This window comes from Melospiza melodia, unplaced genomic scaffold (assembly GCF_035770615.1).
Source record: "Melospiza melodia melodia isolate bMelMel2 unplaced genomic scaffold, bMelMel2.pri scaffold_32, whole genome shotgun sequence".
Lineage (NCBI taxonomy): Eukaryota > Metazoa > Chordata > Aves > Passeriformes > Passerellidae > Melospiza > Melospiza melodia.
The window spans coordinates 5,493,442-5,513,227 of record NW_026948638.1 but is presented as its reverse complement, the minus strand read 5'-3'; the positions used below and the strand labels follow the sequence as shown (position 1 = coordinate 5,513,227).

Genomic DNA, 19,786 nt, shown 5'->3' with positions numbered 1-19,786 from the left:
AAAGCAGGGGCTGATCCATCCCCAGTGCGCTGCACAGCCCAGGGCAGCGTCCCAGGGTGTCCTCATGGAGCCGCCAACAACATCCCCCCTCTGCAGCCCTGGCCTCTCCTCCAGCTCACACAGGTGCCCCATCCTTGCAGGCACAGACACGGCAGCACTGGCTCAGCAGCCCCTGTTTGCATTTCACACAGCAGGGGGAGCACCCCCATGCTGTTGGTGTGGGGACATGAACCTGAGGGAGCACAAATGCCATCAGCCCTTGGGGCCAGCAAGGGCTGGGGGACACCAGGGAAACCACTCAGCTTTGTCCTGGCCTCTGCAGTCAGCCAGAAAGTTTGTTCCCATCAGCTGGGAGTTTCCTGTCCCACTGCAGACGCTGTTGCTCAGAGCCAGGGCTGCCTGGCAGCCACCCCCAAACTGCCCTGAGCATTTCCTCTGCTTCACCTTTGCTTTCTTTACTCTTCCTGATACAAATTTCTTCTAATTCCCCACCCCAGGGGACCCAGAACTAGACACAGCACTCGAGGTGCTGCCCAACCAGTGCCCAGCACAGGGGAAGAATCCCTGCCCTGCTCCTGCTGGCCACACCATTCCTGATCCAGGCCAGGAGCCATTGGCCTTCTTGGCCATCTGGGCACACTGCTGGCTCATGTCCAGCCTGCTGTCCATCAGTCCCTGCAGGTCCCTTTCTGCCTGGCTGCTCTTCGGCCCCTCTGTCCCCAGCCTGTAGTGCTGCAGGGGTTGTTGTGGCCAAAGTGCAGGACCCGGCACTTGGACTTGTTAAACCTCACCTTGTTGGATTTCGGCCCTGGATCCAGCCTGTCCAGGGCCCTCTGCAGAGCCCTCCTACCTCCATCCTCCAGCAGATGCACACTCACACCCAGTTTGGTGTCATCTGCAGATTTGCTGATGTTGGACACAATCCCCTCATCCAGACCATTCCATGCAGACATTGGAATCCACGCTGGCTGGCTCTGACCCCTCGGCCATCCTGTGGGTGCCCTGTGATGGCACTCAAGGTGATCTGTTCCATAACCTTGCTGGGCACCCAGGGCAGGCTGACAGGCCTGGAGTTGCCTAGCTCCTCCTTCCAGCCCTTCTTGGGGATGGGCTCACACTGGCACCTCCAGTCCTCTGGGACCTCCCTGCTGAGCCAGCACTGATGGTAAATGATGGAGAGCAGCTTGGGGAGATCATCCACCAACACCCTCATCCCCCTGGGATGGATCTCATCTGCTCCCAGAGACACCTGTGAGCATCTGAGGGGCTCAGCAGGTCACCAACTGCTTCCTCCTGGATTACAGGGTGGCTGTTCTGCTCCCTGTGCCCAACTACCAGCTCAGGAGAACACTTTTCTTGAGGTAAACGTGTCCTAATATTGAAAATTGAGACAAAGAAGGTGTTAAGTAGGTCAGCCTTTTCCTTATCTTTAGTTACTATATTCTCCACTGCATCCAATAAAGAGTAGAGGTTCTCCTTATCCCTCTCTTTGGTTTAATTTTTTTTATAAAAATGTTTTGCATTTATTTACAGCAGCTGCCAGGTTAAGTTCTCATTGAGTTTTCATGTCTCACCTTTTCTTTCTGCTTAACCTAGCAAGATCCTTAAATATTTCTTAAGTTGCCTGACCTTCTGTCCAAAGCTGATGCTGTCTCTTTTTTTCCCTGAGTTCCCACAAAAGCTTCATGACCAGCCAGGCCAGTCATTTTCCTCAATCGCTCATCTTTTGCCACACTAGGACAGGCTGCTCCTTCCCCCTTAAAATTACTGTCTTGAAATGTGTCCATCCTTCCTGGACCCCTTTGTTTTTAAGGGCTGTTTCTCTTTAAAAAAATCAGTACCTGATTTGGTACTCCCCAAATCAGCATCCTAAAGAGGCCAAAGTCTGCCCATCCTAATTCCAGTGTGGAAGTTTTCTTGCTGCCCCTCCTTCTTTCAGAGAACATTGAAAACTTGATTATTTCATGGTCACTGTGCCCCAGGCAGCCTCCAAGCCCCACATCTGCCACCAGCCCTTCTCTGTTTGTGAACAGCAGCAGACAGAGCTTTCCTTGGCAGTGGGAGTGTTACCAAAAATTCTGTAAAACAGAAAATTCCTTAACCCCAATGTAGTATTAAGATGCTGCATTCTTTATTCAGCTGGATGCACGGGGGATGGCTCCTCCCAAAGCCGTGCATGCTGAGTGCAGGAAAGTTTCTGTTTATATTCTGTATATTGCACACATATTCATTGATTGTCCTGGACTAAGCATAAATATGATAATGATTTCCCCAAAATCATTAACACATTTCCTCTCCTCATTACCCATGTGTTCTTCTGTCCTGGGGTCTCTCTGGTGGTCCCTGGTGGTCGTGGATGCCAATGTTCCAGTGGGCCTGGCTGAGCTGGCAGGACACTGAGGCTGGTGAACTTGCTGTTCCCCTTCTCACACAATGGGCATTGTGTGGTTTCCACAGGCCTGGGGTTTTGGAGAACAAGCTCCAGGTGTGAGCTCACCTGTTGTAGACAATTTATCATCTGGTAACATGAGGTCACAGACTGGGCTATGACATCACAGAGCAGGTTATGTTTGGTCATGGAAAAGCTATGGCATCATAGACTGCCTCTGTGACATCACAGGACAGAGATCTGACCTCACAGAGCAGAATATGACATCACAGAGTTGGCCCTGACATCAGAGACCAGCTGTGTGACATTAGAGAATGGGCTGTGACATCACAGAGCAGGCTGTGACATCCCAGAGGGGCTGTGTGACATCCCAGCAGGGCTGTGTCAGGTCACTGGGTTGGTCACTCCACCCCAGCTCCCCCTCACAGTTTCTCCCAACAACTCCAATGCTGTTCATGCCCAGCAGGGTCCCTGTCCCCTGGGATCCTCCTGGCCCACCTGGAGCCACAGCCTCCACCAAAGGATGTTCCACAGGATCCACCCCAGAGCCTGACAGGGGACAAGGGGCCAGGGCTGTGTGACCAGGACATCAAGGACAGGGATTATCCAGGTCACTGTGGCCTGGTTTGGGTTCCCCAGGCTAGGAAAGATGTCTGGCAGCTGGAGCAGGGTCTGGGAAGGGCCTCCAAGGTGGGGCTGGAGCCCTTGGGCTGTGAGCAGAGGCTGAGGGAACTGGGCTGGTCCAGCCCAGAGCAGAGAAGGCTGAGGGGCTCCTCATGCCAGCCTGGCAGTGCCAGCCAGGAGGGGATGGAGAACACAGAGCCAGGCTCTTCACCGGGGGCTGGTGGGAGACAAAAGCCAATGGGTGGAAGAGGAAAGGAGAGATCAGCCAGGACAGGAGGAGATGAACTGAGTCAGGCTGCCTTCAGCTTTTCCTCAACACCAAGAGCAGCCTGACCTCCCTTCTCCATCCACCACTGGCAGCTTGGCAAATCAGGAATTGTTGGAGCTGTTGTGCACCACACCAGGATGAGCATCCTGATGCAAGAACTGAATTGTGTTTTTATCTATCATAAAACCATGTTTGTCTGAAAGTAATTTTAGTATGGAAATCACCTGTGGATGGCAGAATCATCAGACACTGCTGGGATGTTGCCCCTAGCTCAGGGAAGAGCATGATTGTTATTAAACTGTGTCCTGTTCAACTATGGTCTGTTGGCCATGAAGAGAAACTTTCTGTGCCTCTGAGTCTCATCAGTTCCTGACCCCCAAAAGATACAAACCTGATGAGTTGTGGCTGCCATCCCAGCGGTGGCACTTGCATCTCCCTCCATCCCCAGAGCAGAGCTCCCTTGTCCCACAAAGTCCCTGGCAATGGAGGGATGAAGGAAACAGGACGGGCTGTGGGGATCAGGTGCAAGGCAGAGCCAGGGAGAAGAATGGCTTTTGCATCTGATGGAGCTGTGCCTTCCCTTGGCTTTATTGGCTGACAACAAATGAACATCCCTCTGTCGAGAGAAGGAGACCCGGACACCAGATGGTTCATCACAGTTCCAGTTTATTGAAGAAAGCATCAAACACTTATACAGCAAATAATAAGCTTATGAATATTCTGTAAGCCAAGCAATCTATTGGTTAAACTATACCATGAACTCATCCACATTCCTTTGGGCCTACGTTCTCTACTTCTCACGTCTCGCTGTCCATTTCTTTATCATACTTCGCTAGGCCCAAGGACACGTTATCTTTGCAGGTGCAAGATTTGGAATTAACCACGGTCTTGTACTTTTCCATTCTCTAGTCAGCTACATTCCCAACAGACACCCTGCCTGCAAAAAGGCCTCTTCCCTAGTTAGGACATCTTTACCAAATTAATTTGGCTGTGTCCTCTCTCCTCAAGCCACTCTTTGACAAAACTCTCCACATCCCTCTATGTCTCAGGCAGCTCCTTCTCCAAGGACAGCTGGTGAGAGTTGGAGCCAAGGAGCTGAAAGCTGCAGGTGCAGCCTGGGCTGGAGGGAGCTGCACAAGGCTGCTCCGAGTGCCAGGGCTTGGTTTGGGGAAATGGTGGGGTGGGGGTAGGGACAGAGTCTGATTGATGGTCTGATATAAAGGGTCTTAATTTTCATATCTATTCAAACTGCATGAGGAGGTACTTGGATTCAGTGTCAATTGGAGATTGCACATGTCAATGAATTAACAGGAAAACAAAACTAAACTGGACCTAAAAATCTTTTCTCACTGTCTTTTTAAATATCATGTCTTTGAATACACTTCTGAGATCTGCTTAACTACAAATTATTAGGAAACTGAAATCAAATGATTCCCAGAGGCTTGGCTTTTTAAGGTGTTCTGAATGTTAATGAGCCCTGGGACACTGAATTCCTGCACTGAAGTGCTGAAGGCTGAACAAGCCCCTGCAGCAGGAAAATTCAGCAGCAGCCTCCAAGTTGCTGAGGATGTCAGCAGCCCCCACTGAGGCCATCCCTGCCCAGAGACCGTGGGGGAATGGGCAGACAAGGAGAGCGTCCCTGGGGCTGGGGCAGCACAACTCAGAGGCAGCAGCGGCTCCAGCTGGGAAATGGAGTGTGGAATGTGGCTGGGAAAGCCCTGCCTGGGCTGGGCCAAGCAGGACACACAAGCCCTGACTCCCATCCCCTAGATGACTCTCTCAAGGAGACATTTAAAAGGAATTACAATTGTTTGTTTCCTCTGAGTGTGACTCCTTGGAAAACACCAACAAGAGGTTCTCAGGCACTCAAAACAACCAAACAGCCTTTACTGGGAACTTTAGAAAATCAGAGAATCTTTGGCAGAAGGTTTATTATGACATTGTAGTGGTTTTGGTTTGTTAATTTAAGATTTTTCTAATTGTGAGATTTCCTAATTATTGTATTGATGAGTGTGGTGGGTTTTAGTGTAATTTAATTCTTTATGTATTTATTTTGTTGTGAGATTGGATTATGAGAAAGGTAAAGTATGCTGAAAAATTTTAAAGGGTTTAAAGGAAAATTTTATTAAAAATAAATTTAACAGCAAAAGGTAGTAAGAATTAAAATAACCTCTTTAGAGCACTTTTTTATTCTCTACAACTTTTTCTTTTTACTGACAATGTAAAGAATGTAAACTTAAAATTTCTACTTAATTTACTGTTTGTAGAATGCTCTTTTTTTTAGTTTAATTCTAAAATGTTGTAAAGATGAGTTGTTTAAAGGTAACAGTTTTTATTATTTACTTCTAAAATTTTTTTTTTATCTCTGGGAATAGAGATCTTCTCTTAGGGATACTGGATTACTTTTTTCCCTTGCTTAATCATCTGATGAAACTACCATTATTTTAACATTTGTTTACTTTAGTATGGAAGTTTTTGTTTGATATTAATTTGAATTCTTGTTTTTAGTTTTATGTGTAATAAAAGAAAAGAGTTTTTTCTTTAGAGTTTATAAGAGGGTTTTAGTTTTAAGATTAAGGTATTTTTTTCTTGTTTTTTATTTGAGTGTTAATTTCTTCTCTACCTATTTTCATAATTTAATATTTGTTTTTATATGCTTGTATTTTGGGGTTTTCTTATACTTGATGAAGGATTGAAGTATTGAAAGGACTAATACCTCACCTGCCAGTAACTTATGGTGGAAGTTGTGGTTGGACTCTGTTAGGATTGGTTTTATGGTTTGTTTTTGGGTTTTTTTTGGGTTTTTTTTGGGGTTTTTTGTGTTTAATTTTAGTTGTAGGGGTATTTTGTATGGGTTGCAGGTTGTAGATGTTTATGATTTGAAAGGTGTTGGGGGAAGGGGACTTGATGGTAAGATTTTAATAGGTGTGGCTACCTTTGTTGTGGTTAGGGTTTTGTAGAACCTTTCTTTTTCCTGTTTGGTAGTTGTTGGGGTTTAGTTTGGTTAGAATGGGGCCAATGGGGGGCAGCCTGGGGGGTTGGGGGGAAGGGGCTCAGGCCATGGCAAGGTTAATTTGGTTTGGTTTGGTTTGGTTGAGATGGGAGCCAGGGCCAGGCCCCACTGCTTTTTTATTGACTGGAAAAGAAAGAGGAGGTTCCTGGGTTTTTTCATCTTTAACAAATGTGTTTCCCAGAGCATGTTCAGTATCTTAGTAGTTTAACAGATTGTCAGTTGCACAAAAAGTTTTGAATTGCTTTTTAAAATTCTTCTCATGTCAAACTATGACAGACTTTCAATCAAAATAAACCACTTCTCAAAGCATTGACTTGGCCCATTCAGCTTCACAAACTCTAAGCCTGTTCAATTTAAGGTAATTCAAAATTTGCAGGAGCACAGAAACAGAAAACTCAAAAAGAGAGAAAGACAAAATAGATATAGAGAGGCACACACAGAGCTACCAACTCCTGGATTTCAGTGGTGTTCAGATGGAAATTCCAAGAAGAGGTAGGGTGAAGATGTGGTCAGCCTTCAATATCCCTTGGTCTTCATGGGCCGCCCCATGCTCCTGCCCTTGCCATCTCACAGCCCCACATGCCAGTGCCCATCCCAGGAAGAGCCCTGAGCAAGGAGGGAGGGACAGGATCTGCCTGGCCAGGGGCTCGGGCTCAGGCCTTGGCCCTTTGCATTCCTCAAACACATCCAGGTGTGCTCAGCACCAGATACACCTTTGCCTTGTTTGTCCCCAGCTGCCATCACTGTCTCCAGTGTTCTGGTCTGCCTGGAACCTGGGGACACTTTCTCAGTTGTGTCCCTGACAGGAATCTCTTCAAAGTGCAAGAAACTTCAGCATTTCAATGTAACTGAGTTCTTGAGTGTTTTGTGACATCACTGAGGAAGTTGTGACATCACAGAGCCGGCTGTGACATCATAAAGTGTTAATCTGTGGCATCAAATATTGGTTTGTGACATCACCAGATGGGTGTGCAACATCAGAGATCAGGCTGTGACCTCACAGAACAGACTGTGACATCACAGAAAAGACAGTGAAATCACATGGTGACTTTATGACATCACAGTGTCGTCTGTGACATCACAGAGATGGCTGTATCACATCACAGGGTGACGTCTCAGATGACTGTGTGACATCACAGGAAGGCTGTGTGACATCACAGGCTGTTGTATGACATCACAGGGGGTGTGTTCCATCAGAGATGGCTGTGTGACTGCACATGGGACTGTGTGACATCACAGGGTCTGTGTGAGGTCCCTGGGGAGGTCACTCTGCCCCAGCCCCCCTCACAGTTCCCCCCAGAGCAGTCCAACCCTGCTCATGCACAGCAGGGTCCCCTGTCCCCCCAGGTCCCCCGGGTCCCCCAGCCCCGCAGCCTCCCCCAGAGGATGTTCCACGAGATCGACCCCAGAGCCTGACACGGGAACTGGGGGCCGGGGCCCTGGGGGTGGGACAGGGGGACAGGGACCCCCCGGCAGTGTCCCCGTGTCCCCCAGGGCCAGAGCCTGGGCCAGGGCTCCTTCACCCTGTTACGAACGAAGGCTTGAGAGTGCTGAAAAAATCCCCAGCAAGGGAGCAGCAAAAACCAGATTTAATATTAAGGGACAGCAGTACAAAGTTCCTTGCCAAGACTCACTCTGCTCCTGACTGGACACTTCAGGCACACCAAGGAAACAAAGCAACAACAAAACCAAACCAAATCCAGGGAACCAAACCAGAAATGAACTGAGAACTGTCCCTGTGTGTGTGTGACACAAGGGCAGTGAGGGCAAGGATGAAAGGAATACGGCCCAAAAGGTTAAAAGAGCTCAAACTTAACAGGACTTAACCTTAACTGATACCTTCAACTTCACAATTTAGCAAAAGAACAGAGCTTAACGGTATTTAACCTTACTTACAACCTATGACTTAGCAATCTAACAGAGGAATAACACTTAACAATATTCAACTTAACTTATATTCAACATAAAAACTTAGCAAAAGAAAAACTCTTAGCAGCATTTAGCTTAGCTTAGACTTCGTGACTTAACCTCACTTACAGGCCTGACTGACTCAGCTATCCAAGGCACTCAAGCCCCTCAGAGAGCAGCATTTCTGCTGCTCCATATTTCCCCAGCACAGGCACTCCTGTGTGCACACAGACACCAAGAGTCAGTGCAAGGCACCTGTGAGCAATTCCCCTGAGGGCAGGAAATGCTCCCTGTGGATCCTTTGCCATCTCCCCTGCAGGCAAAGAATTGAGCCTGCAGATCGGCCCAGGCTCCATCATTGTTCAGGATCCCCGAGTGCAGCAAACGGGAGAGTTCCCGGCTGGGAGAGGCCCCACTCAGAGGGAGTCGCTGGCCCAGGAGAGCTCCTTTTGGAGCGCTGTTTGCAGGGCCCCAAGAGAGGGGCTTCAGTCCCAGCAATGGCTCATCCTGGCTGGACTTGGCACCAACAGCTTTCTTTGGCAGTGTGATAACAGGGATGTTGTGCCACTGAGGGAACAAAAACAGTTCCCAGGGCTGCTCCTACAGAAAGCAGGAGCTGGTTGGGCAGCAGCAGTGCCTGGAGCAGACAGTGTTTGTGATGAGCTGCAGAGGAGCTGAGCCCAGGGGCTGTTGGCCAAGGCTGAGGCCCAAGAAGCATTTCTCAGCTGGCAGGGCTGCCTGAGAAGGGGAGGGGGGAATGCAGCAGCACAGGGCCCATGGAACCAAGGGACCATTGTGACACTGTGGGGCTCTGTGAGACAAAGGAACCATTATGACACTCTGGGTACTCATGGAATCATGGGCACCTTTGTGACACTATGAGGCCTCATGGAATAAGCAAAGCATGGTGACACTGTGAGGCCTTACGGAACCAGTGAGACCATTGTGGCCTTGGGGGTCCCCACAGAACCAAGAGGACCATTGTGATACTGTGGGGCCTCATGAAACCAAGAGGCCTTTGTTACACTGCAGGGCTGCATGGAACCAAAGGTCTCTTGTCCACATTGCAGGGCCTCGTGTCATCAGTGCTCCATTGTGACACTGCTCAACTGAAGGAGGCCATTGTGGCACTGCAGGGATGCATGGAACCTTGGGGCCATGGTGACATTATGGTACCCCATTGAACCAAGGGTTCATTGGGACACTGCAGGGCTGCATGGAACCAAAGCTCCAGGGTGGCACAGAGGGGCCTCCTGTCATCAATCATCCGTTTGTGACATTCTTGAGTCAAAGGAGACCATTGTGACTCCGCAAACCCCCAAGGTCCAAAGGTCCATTGTGACATTCAGGGCTCATGGAACAGAATAGTCACATGTTATTGTGGGGCCTGGGGAACCACAGAGACCATTGTGACACTGCGAGGCCTCATGGAATCATTTGGACCATTCTGACACTTGGGGCCTTCTGGAACCTGGGGGCCACTTTGACATTGTGCGACTCCACTGAACCAAGGGTCCATTATGACACTGCTGGACCCCATGGAATCAAGACACCATTCTGACATTATGAGGCCTCTTAAAAACAAGAAGACACAGAGCATGTCTGACTGGTTTGGCCTCCCATGGACTGCCTGATTGGTCCAACTGACCTTGGCATGTTGAGGGTCGCTTCTCATCTGCTAATGAAACACTGGGGCTCCATGCTTTCCTTCCCAACGGAAAAGAACTCTCCTCCTCCAGGCACCCATGGCCAGAATTGGGATTTCACCTGCAAATTCCCTTATATCCAGGGATTGTTCCCATAGGAATATTGCCAGGACAAGTCTGTCTTGCATTGGTTTTACAAGGGTCACCTCCCATCTGTCTCCAAAACATTGCGGAAGGCTCTGCACTTTCCTTCCCATGGGAAAGAATTGTCCTGCTTCTCCAGGTGCCCATGGCTGAGATTGGACTTCCAGCTCCAAAATTCCCTACATCCAAAGATAGCTCCCAGACAAAATATGTCATTTCTGAAAAGTCTGGATGGCCTTGGCCTACTGAGGCTCTCACCTGCCTTCCAAACACTGGGGCTCTGTGCTTTCCTTCCTATGGAAAAGAACTGTACTTCTTGGCCAGGTGCCCATGCCCAGAATTGGGATTTCACCTCCAACATTGCCTGTTGTGACAGACAGGAGAAGATTGTTGGCTGGAAATATTTCATGTGTGGAGGAGGAGGAAGGGGTAGGTCCAGCCTTGCGCTGCCCTGTGACCCCAGCACTGCCCTGCCCTGGAACCCCAATCCCCCCAGAGCCTCTATCCCTTCCCAGCAGTGGCTGCCAGTCCCTGGCACAGCACAGGCAATGCTCCACAGCCACCTCTGCAGCCCCCAGCCCAGCTCCTGAGGGACCAAATGAGCCCAAGTCCCACCTGGGGGAAGGACCCAGGAAGATCAAGGGGTATTGGTGGCTGACCACAAGGCAAGCACCCATCTTGACCCTACCTCCTCTTGGAATTTCCATCTGAACACCACTGGAATCCAGGAGTTGGTACCTCTGTGTGGGCCTCTCTGTATCTTTTTTGTCTTTCTGTCTTTCTGTGTCTTCTTCTTCTGTTTCTCTTGCAAATTTTGATTAACATTAAATTGAACAGGCATAGAGTTTGTGAAGTTGAATGGGCAAGTCAATGATTTGAGAAGAGCTTTTTATTGGTCTAATGTCTGTTGTAGTTTGACATGAGAAGAATTTTAAAATGCAATTCAAAACTTTTGTGCAACTGACAATCTGCTAAAACACTAAGATACTGAACACGCCTCTGTGAAACACAAATGTTAAAGACAAAAAAACCCAGGACTATCCTCTTTCCTTTCCAGACAACAAAGAAGCAGTGGGCCCCGGCCCTGGCCCCCATCTCAATGAAACCAAACCAAACCAAACCAAACCAAACCAAACCAAACCAAACCAAACCAAACCAAACCAAGCAACCCTGCCATGGGCTGAGCTCCTGCTCCCCTCCCCAGGCTGCCCCTCTCCACATTGGCCCCATTCTAACCAAACCAAACCCCAACAACTACTAAACAGGAAAACAAGAGGCTACAAAACCCCAACCAGAACAAAGCAAGACACAGCTATTGAAATCTTACCAAGTCCCCTCCCCCCAACACAACTAAAACAAAAAACCCCTACAACCTACAACCCATACAAAATAACCTTACAACTAAAAACTTAAACATAAAAAAAGCCAAAAACCAACCATAAAACCAATCCTAACACAACCCAACCACAACTTCCACCACAAGTTACCGGCAGGTCAGGTGTTAGTCCTTTCAGTGCTTCAATCCTCCTTTCAAGTAAAAGAAAAAAACCCCAACAAAATACATGCATATTAAAAAAAACAATAAAAAACCATCCAAGTCAGTAATGAAGAAATGAAATCCCAAATAAAAAAGGAGAAAAACATACCTTAATCATAAAACTAAAATCCTTTTATAAAGTATAAAGAAAAACAACTTTTTTTTATAGTACAAAAAACCATTAAAAAAATTAATATCAAACAGAAACCTGCATGCTAAAATTAAACAAATGTTAAAATAGCAGTATTTTCATAGTACATTTAAACAGGGAAAAAAAAAAAAAAAAAGTAGTCCAGTATCCCCAAGAGAAGATCTCTATATTCAGAGATAAAAATAATTTAAAAAGTATAAAATAAAAACATTTACACTTAAAGAACTCATCTTTAAAAAAATACCCCATAAGTCATCATGGCCCATCTATAAGCTGTAAAAAGGCTTGCAGCAAGAAAAACTTCACAATAAAAGAGTTCCTCAGACAAATGTTATCCATGTCAGAATTAAGAATCAAAAAAAAAAAATTTTTTCTTCTTGTAAAAAAATCTCCATAACATTTACAAGAAAAACTTCTCTCCCAAAGTAAATTTAAAAAAGACTATTCTAGAAATAGTAAATACCTAGAAATTGTAAGTTTACTTTACATTGGCAGTAAAAAGAAAACTTTAAAAAGAAAAAACAGTGTTCTAAAGAATTTATTTTAATTTTTACTACTTTTTTCTTTTTTAATTTACTTTTAATAAACATTTCTTGATAGTCTTTTAAAATGTTAGGCCTACTTTACCTTTCTCCTAATGCTATCTCACAACAAAATAAATACATAAACAACAAACTGACACTAAAACCCACCACACTCATCAATACAATAATTAAGAAATCTCAAGATTAGAAAAATGTTAAATTAACCAAACCAAAACCACTACAATGTCATAATAAACCATTTGCCAAATTTTCTCTCACTGTCTAAAGCTCTCAGTAAAGGCTGTTTTTTTGTTTTGAGCCCCTGGGAATCTCTTGCTGGTATTTCTCCAGTGAGTTTAACTCAGAGGAGACAAACAATTGTAATTCCTCTAAAATGTCTCTTTGAGTGAGCTTTTTCGGGGGAGTCAGGGCTTGTGTGTCCTGCTTGGCCCAGCCCAGGCAGGGCTTTCCCAGCCACATTCCACACTCCATTTCCCAGCTGGAGCCGCTGCTGCCTCTGAGTTGTGCTGCCCCAGCCCCAGGGACGCTCTCCTTGTCTGCCCATTCCCCCACGGTCTCTGGGCAGGGATGGCCTCAGGGGGGGCTGCTGACATCCTCAGCACCTTGGAGGCTGCTGCTGAATTTTCCTGCTCCAGAGGGTTGTTTAGCCTTCAGCTCTTGAGTGCAGGAATTCAGTGTCCCAGGGCTCATTAACATTCAGAACATCTTAACAAGCCAAGCCTCTGGGAATAATTTGATTTCAGTTTCCAAAAAATTTGTAGTTAAGTAGATCTCAGTAGTATATTCCAAGTAAACTCATAATATTTAAAAAGACAGTGAGAAAATAGTTTTTAGATCTGGTTTAGAGTTTTTTCCTGTTAATTCATTGATATGTGCAATCTCCAATTGACACTGAATCCAAGTATCTCCTTATGCAGTTTGAATAAATATTAAATCAAGACCCTTCATGGCTGACAATCAATCAGACTCTGTCCCTACCCCCACCCCACCATTTCCCCCATCCCAGCCCTGGCACTCAGAGCAGCCTTGTGCAAATCTGAGCTCTCTCCAGCCCAGGCTGCGCCTGCAGCTTTCAGCTCCTTGGCTCCAACTCCCACCTGCTTTCCTTGGAGAAGGAGCTGCCCGAGACACAGAGGGATGTTCATTTCTTGTCAGCCAACAAAGCCAGGGGAAGGCACAGCTCCATCAAATGCAAAAGTCAGACTTGTCCCTGAATCTACCCTGCACCTGATCCCCACAGCCTCTCCTGTTTCCTTCATTCCTCCTTTGCCAGGGACTTTCTGGTACAAGGGAGCTCTGCTCTGGCTATGGATGAAGGTGGAAGTGCCACCGCTGGAGTGGGAAGCACAGCTCATCAGGGTTTCTGTCCTTTGGGGGTCAGGAACTGATGAGACTCAGAGGCACGGAAAGAGTCTCTTCATGGCCAACGGACCACAGTTAAATAGGACACAATTTAATAACAATCACGCTCTTCCCTGAGCTATGTGCAACACCCCAGCGGCATCCGATGAGTCCACTATTCACACGTTATTTCCATACTAAAATTAATTTTATAGAAATGTGGTTCTGTGATAGATATAAACACAATTAAGTTCTTGTATCAGGATGCTCGTTCTGTAGTGGGGACAAAATAGCTCAAACAATTCCTGATTTGCAAAGCTGTCAGTGGTGGATGGAGAAGGGAAGTCAGGCTGCTCTTGGTGGTGAGGAAAAGCTGAAAGCAGCCTGACTCATTTCATCTCCTCCTGTCCTGGCTGATCTCCCCTCTTTCCCCTTCCACCCATTGGCTTTTGTCTCCCCCCAGCCCCCAATGAAGAGCCTGGCTCTGTGTTCTCCATCCCCTCCTGGCTGGCACTGCCAGGCTGGCATGAGGAGCCCCTCAGCCTTCCCTGCTCTGGGCTGGACAAGCCCAGCTGCCTCAGCCTCTGCTCACAGCCCAAGGGCTCCAGCCCCACCTTGGAGGCCCTTCCCAGACCCTGCTCCAGCTGCCAGACATCTTTCCTGCCATGGGGAACCCCACCCAGGCCACTGTAACTGGATAACCCACGTCCTTGGTGTCCTGGTCACACAGCCCTGGCCCCTTGTCCCCATGTCAGGCTCTGGGGTGGATCCTGTGGAACATCCTTTGGTGGAGGCTGTGGCTCCAGGTGGGCCGGGGGGATCCCGGGGGACAGGGACCCTGCTGGGCATGAACAGCATTGGACTTGTTGGGAGAAACTGTGAGGGGGAGCTGGAGCGGAGTGACCAACCCAGTGACCTGACACAGCCCTGCTGGGATGTCACACAGCCCCTCTGGGATGTCACAGCCCATTCTCTAATGCCCCACAGATGGTCTGTGACGGAACAGCCTATCTGTGATGTCACAGCAGGCTGTGTAATGTCACAGAGGCAGTCTATGATGTCCTAGCCTACTCTGTGACCTCATGTTACCAGATGATATATTGTCTCCACCAGGTGAGCTGACACCTGGAGCTTGTTCTCCACAACCCCAGGCCTGTGGAAACCACACAATGCCCATTGTGGTAGAAGGGGAAGTGGAAGTCCAGCAGCCTCAGTGTCCTGCCAGCTCAGCCAGGCCCACTGGAACATTGGGGTCCACGACCACCTGGGACCACCAGAGAGACCCCCAAGGTCTGGAAGAACACATGGATAAAGGGGAGGGGAAATATGTTATTCATTTTGGGGAAATTATTATCATCTGTATGTCTAGTCTAGGACAATCAATGAATATGTGTGCAAAATACAGAATAGAAACAGAAACTTTCCTGTACTCAGCATGTACAGCTTTGGGAGGAGCAATCCCCCATGCATTCAGCTGAATGAAGAATGCTGCTTCTTAATGCTACATTGGTGTTAAGGAGTTTTCTGTTTTACAGAATTTTTGGTAACACTCCCACTGCCAAGGAAAGCTCTGTCTGCTGCTGTTCACAAACAGAGAAGGGCTGGTGGCAGATGTGGGGCTCGGAGGCTGCCTGGGGCACAGTGACCATGAAATAATAAAGTGTTCAATGTTCAGTGAAAGAAGGAGGGGCAGCAGCAAAACTTCTACACTGGAATTAGGAAGGGCAGACTTTGATCTATTTAGGATGCAGATGTGTGGAGTACTAAATCTGGTACTGATCCTTTTAGGGGACACAGGCCTTAAAAACCAAGGGATCCAGGAAGGATGGACACATTTCAAGAAAGTAATCTTAAGGGGGAAGGAGCAGCCTGTCCCAGTGTGGCAAAAGATGAGCTAGTGGGGTAAATGACTGGCCTGGCAGGGCATGGAGTTTTTGTAGGAACTCAGGGAAAAAGGGCCAGCAACTCAGGAAGTGTTTAAGGATATTGTTAGGTTATGCAGGAAGAAAAGTTGAGAGGTGAAAGCTCAATTAGAACTTAACCTGGTGATTTCTGTAAGAACAAAAAATGTTTTTATAAAAAGTTTATAGCAAAAGGAGGGAGAAGGAGAACCACAACCCTTTATTGATTGCAGTTGAGAACAGAGTAACTGAAGATAAGTAAAAGACTAAGCTACTTAATATCTTGTGTTAATTTTCAATATTAGGACAGGCTGTCCTCAGAACAAGTGTTCTCCTGAGCTGGTAGATGGGCACAGGGAGCAGAACAGCCCCCTGTAATCCAGGAGGAAGCAGCTGGTGACCTACTGAGCTACTCAGATGCTCACAGGTGTGTGGGATCAGATGGGATCCATCCCAGGGGGATGAGGGAGCTGGTGGATGAGCTCCCCAAGTTGCTCTCCATCATTTACCATCAGTGCTGGCTCAGCAGGGAGGTCCCAGAGGACTGGAGGTGCCAGTGTGAGCCCATCCCCAAGAAGGGCTGGAAGGAGGATCTGGGGAACTCCAGGCCTGTCAGCCTGACCTGGGTGCCAAGCAAGGTTATGGAACAGATCACCCTGAGTACCATCACAGGGCACCCACAGGATGGCCCAGGGATCAGAGCCAGTCAGTGTGGATTAAGGGGTGGCAGGTCCTGCCTGACCAACCTGATCTCCTTTTATGACCGGGTGACCCACCTATGGATGCAGGAAAGGCTCTGGATGTTGTGTGCCTGGACTTCAAAGCCTTTAAAACCATGTGCCACAGAATTGCCTGGAAAAACTGCAGCCCATGGCTTGGACATGTTCACCCTTCCCAGGGTAAAGAGCTGGCTGGAGGCTGGGCCCAGAGAGTGGTGGGGATGGTGCTGCACCCAGCTGGTGTCCAGGCACTGGTGGTGTCCCCCGGGGATCTGTGCTGGGCCCAGTCCTGTTTAATATCTTCACTGATGATCTGGCTGAGGGGATCGAGTCCACCATTCACAAATTGCAGATGGCACCAAGCTGGGTGTGAGTGCGGATCTGCTGGAGGGCAGGACAAGAAGACACAGCCTTAAGCTGCACCAGGCGAGGCTCAGGCTAGACTATAAGAAGAAGTTCTTCACAGAAAGGGTGAGTGGGCGTTGGAATGGGCTGGCCAGGGGGGAGGTGACCCAGTCACTGTCCCTCTCCAGTGGCACTTAGTGGCATGGTCTGGGTGGCAAGGCAATATTAGGCCAATGGTTGGGCTTGATGATCCCAAAGGTCTTTTCCAGCCTATTTGATTCTGGCATTCTGTGCACTCTGGGGCCATTGTGACACTGCAGGGCCTCATGGAACTGAGAGGACCATGGTGACACTGTGCAGCCCCATAGAACCAGGGGTCCATTGTGGTGCTCTGGAGCCAAATAGAGCCAGGGAGTGCACTGTGACACTCTGCGTCCTCGTGGAACCACAGAGGCCATTGTGACATTGCAGGGCCTTGTCTAACCAAGGGGTTACACCATTTTGGCACTGCAAAACCAAGGATACCTTTGGGAGACTCCAGGGCCCAGTGGAACCAAGGGGCCGTTCTGACACTACGTGGCCTCATGGTACAAAGGGGACATTGTGACACTGCAGGATGCTGTGTAACGAAGGGGCCATGGTGACATGATGGGGCCTCCAGGAATCTGGAAGAACGTTGTGACACTGTGTGGCCTTGTGGAAACAAAGAGTCCATTGTGACACTGAGGGGACTTGTGGAGCCACAGAGACCTTGGTGACAGTGTGGGACCTCATGTAACCATGGGGCCATTGGGACACTCTGGGGCCTCATGGAACCAAGGGCCCACTGTGGAACTGCAGCACCAATGAGAACATTGTGACACTGTGAAGCCCCACGGAACCAAGGAGTCCATTGTCAAATATTGGGGCCCTATGGAACCCAGGAGACCCGTGTGACAGTGCAGGGCCTGGTGTACCAAGGAGGCCATTGTGACAATGAGAGGCCTCATGAACCAAGGACATCTTTGCAGATGACATCAAGGTGGGTGTGAGTGTTCATTCTTTGGGAGCATAGGAGGGCTCTGCACAGGGACCTGGACAGGTGGATCTAGGGGGTGAATCCAACAAGGTGAGGTTTAACAAGACCAAGTGCCGGGTCCTGCACTTTGGCCACAACAACCCCTGCAGCACTACAGGCTGGGGACAGAGTGACTGGACAGCAGCCAGGCAGAAAGGGACCTGCAGGGAGTGACGGACAGCAGGCTGGGCATGAGGCAGAATTATGCCCAGGTGGGCAAGAAGGCCAATGGCTCCTGGGCTGGATCAGGAATGGTGTGGCCAGCAGGAGCAGAGCTGCTGTGCCAGCACTGATCTGCCCCCAGCTCTGCACACAGGCATTGCTGCTGCAGCTCCAGAGAAGGGAACACAAGGGCATCTCTGGAAAAAAACTTGGCTGGGAGATTCTTTAGTTCCTTTAAAGCCAAAAGAATGTGGCCCCTCATTGACACAGTCTCTGGCCACAGGGAAGTTGGAGAGAAACAAAATAAGCAAAGGCAAAAACAATGACATTCCTTTGTGGACAATATGAAAAACTAATACAAAGGGAAAAAACAACAAACCACAACCAAAGCAACAAGAAATATGAAAGATGTCTTTTAGTAGAAGTGATTGGCAGAAACTGGCCAGCAGTTTAATGTTCCAGAAAGCATCCAGTGATCAGTCTCCACACTGCAGCCTTGAGCTCGTTGTTCCTCAGGCTGTAGATGAGGGGGTTCAGGAATGGAGGCACCACCGAGTACAGAACTGTCACTGCCACATCTAGGGATGGGGAGGACATTGAGTGGGGCTTCAGGTAAGCAAATTCTGCAGTGCTGAGGAACAGGGAGACCACAGCCAGGTGAGGGAGGCAGGTGGAAAAGGCTTTGTACCGTCCCTGCTCAGAGGGGATCCTCAGCACAGCCCTGAAGATCTGTACATAGGAGAAAACAATGAACAGGAAACAGCCAAAACATAAACAGACACTAACTGCAATGAGCCCAAATTCCCTGAGATAGGATTTGTAGCAGGAAAGTTTCAGGATCTGTGGGATTTCACAGAAGAACTGGCCCAGGACATTGCCATGGCACAGGGGCAGGGAAAATGTATTGGCTGTGTGCATGAGAGCATTGAGAAAGGCACTGGCCCAGGCAGCTGCTGCCATGTGGGCACAAGCTCTGCTGTCCAGGAGGGTCCCGTAGTGCAGGGGTTTGCAGATGGACACGTAGCGGTCATAGTACATGATGGTCAGGAGGGAAAGCTCTGCTGAAATGAAGAACAGAAAGATAAACACCTGTGCAGCACATCCTGAGTAGGAGATGTCCCTGGTGTGCCAGAGGGAATTGTGCATGGCTTTGGGGACAGTAGTGCAGATCATGCCCAGGTCGCTGAGGGCCAGGTTGAGCAGGAAGAAGAACATGGGTGTGTGCAGGTGGTGGCCGCAGGCTACAGCGCTGATGATGAGGCCGTTGCCCAGGAGGGCAACCAGGGAGATGCCCAGCAAGAGGCAGAAGTGCAGGAGCTGCAGCTGCGGCGTGTCTGCCAATGCCAGCAGGAGGAAGTGCCTGATGGAGCTGCTGTTGGACATTTGCTGTCTCCAGACATTGGAACCTTTTCAAGAAGGAATTACAGTGATAATTGAGGGGAGATTTCTCACAGAAAAGGCAAAGCCCTTTCTCATAGATCCTTTCCTGCCACTAAACAACTACCCCTGTCTATGTCTCAGAGATCTTCCTTCAACTCTGTTGCTGAAGCCCTGATTGCTGCTGGCCAATGTTGTGTGAGGAGCTGGACCTTGGTCTGCAGGACACCTGGGAGTCAGCCCTGACCCCCAGTCAGTGCAGGGGCACATTAAGGGCAGGGGCCAGTCCTGGTTTTGGGATTTGTATAAAGAATGTTGTGTCAAGGCAGTGGAGCTGCCTGCATGAAGGGATGGGGCTTGCAGGAAGCAGAATAAGAGATTCTGCTGCACCTGGGGAGAACAGGGAGTCTAGGGAGTCAGGCAGATTGTCTGAGGCTTAGTGCAGACTGAGGGAAGCTGCTCTGTCCCTCTCTCCTGTTCCAGCTGCCCTGCACTTTCACCTTTCTGAAATCCACTCCTGCATTAGCCTGGGCAGCCAGGAGACACTGCTGAGAGCAGAGGGATCTCTGGCGCACAATGTGGCTCCTGCCTTTCCCAGAGTCAGGAAAGTGGGCTCTTTGCCAGCCTCCCAGGCTGCCCTGCCCAGAGCTCCCCGAGCA

The 19,786-nt window shown here is 48.7% G+C and overlaps 1 protein-coding gene across 1 annotated transcript; it reads right to left on the bottom strand.

Annotated features, from left to right (window-relative positions):
- Positions 1-15,603: 15,603 nt before the first annotated feature.
- LOC134434114 (olfactory receptor 14A16-like) lies at positions 15,604-18,977 on the bottom strand (the record flags this gene model as incomplete). The annotated part of the gene is made up of 2 exons (XM_063182807.1): positions 15,604-15,618; positions 18,243-18,977. Coding segments are annotated over 2 exons (750 nt in total), but the record flags the coding sequence as incomplete, so codon positions are not given.
- Between the last annotated feature and the right edge of the window lie 809 nt (positions 18,978-19,786).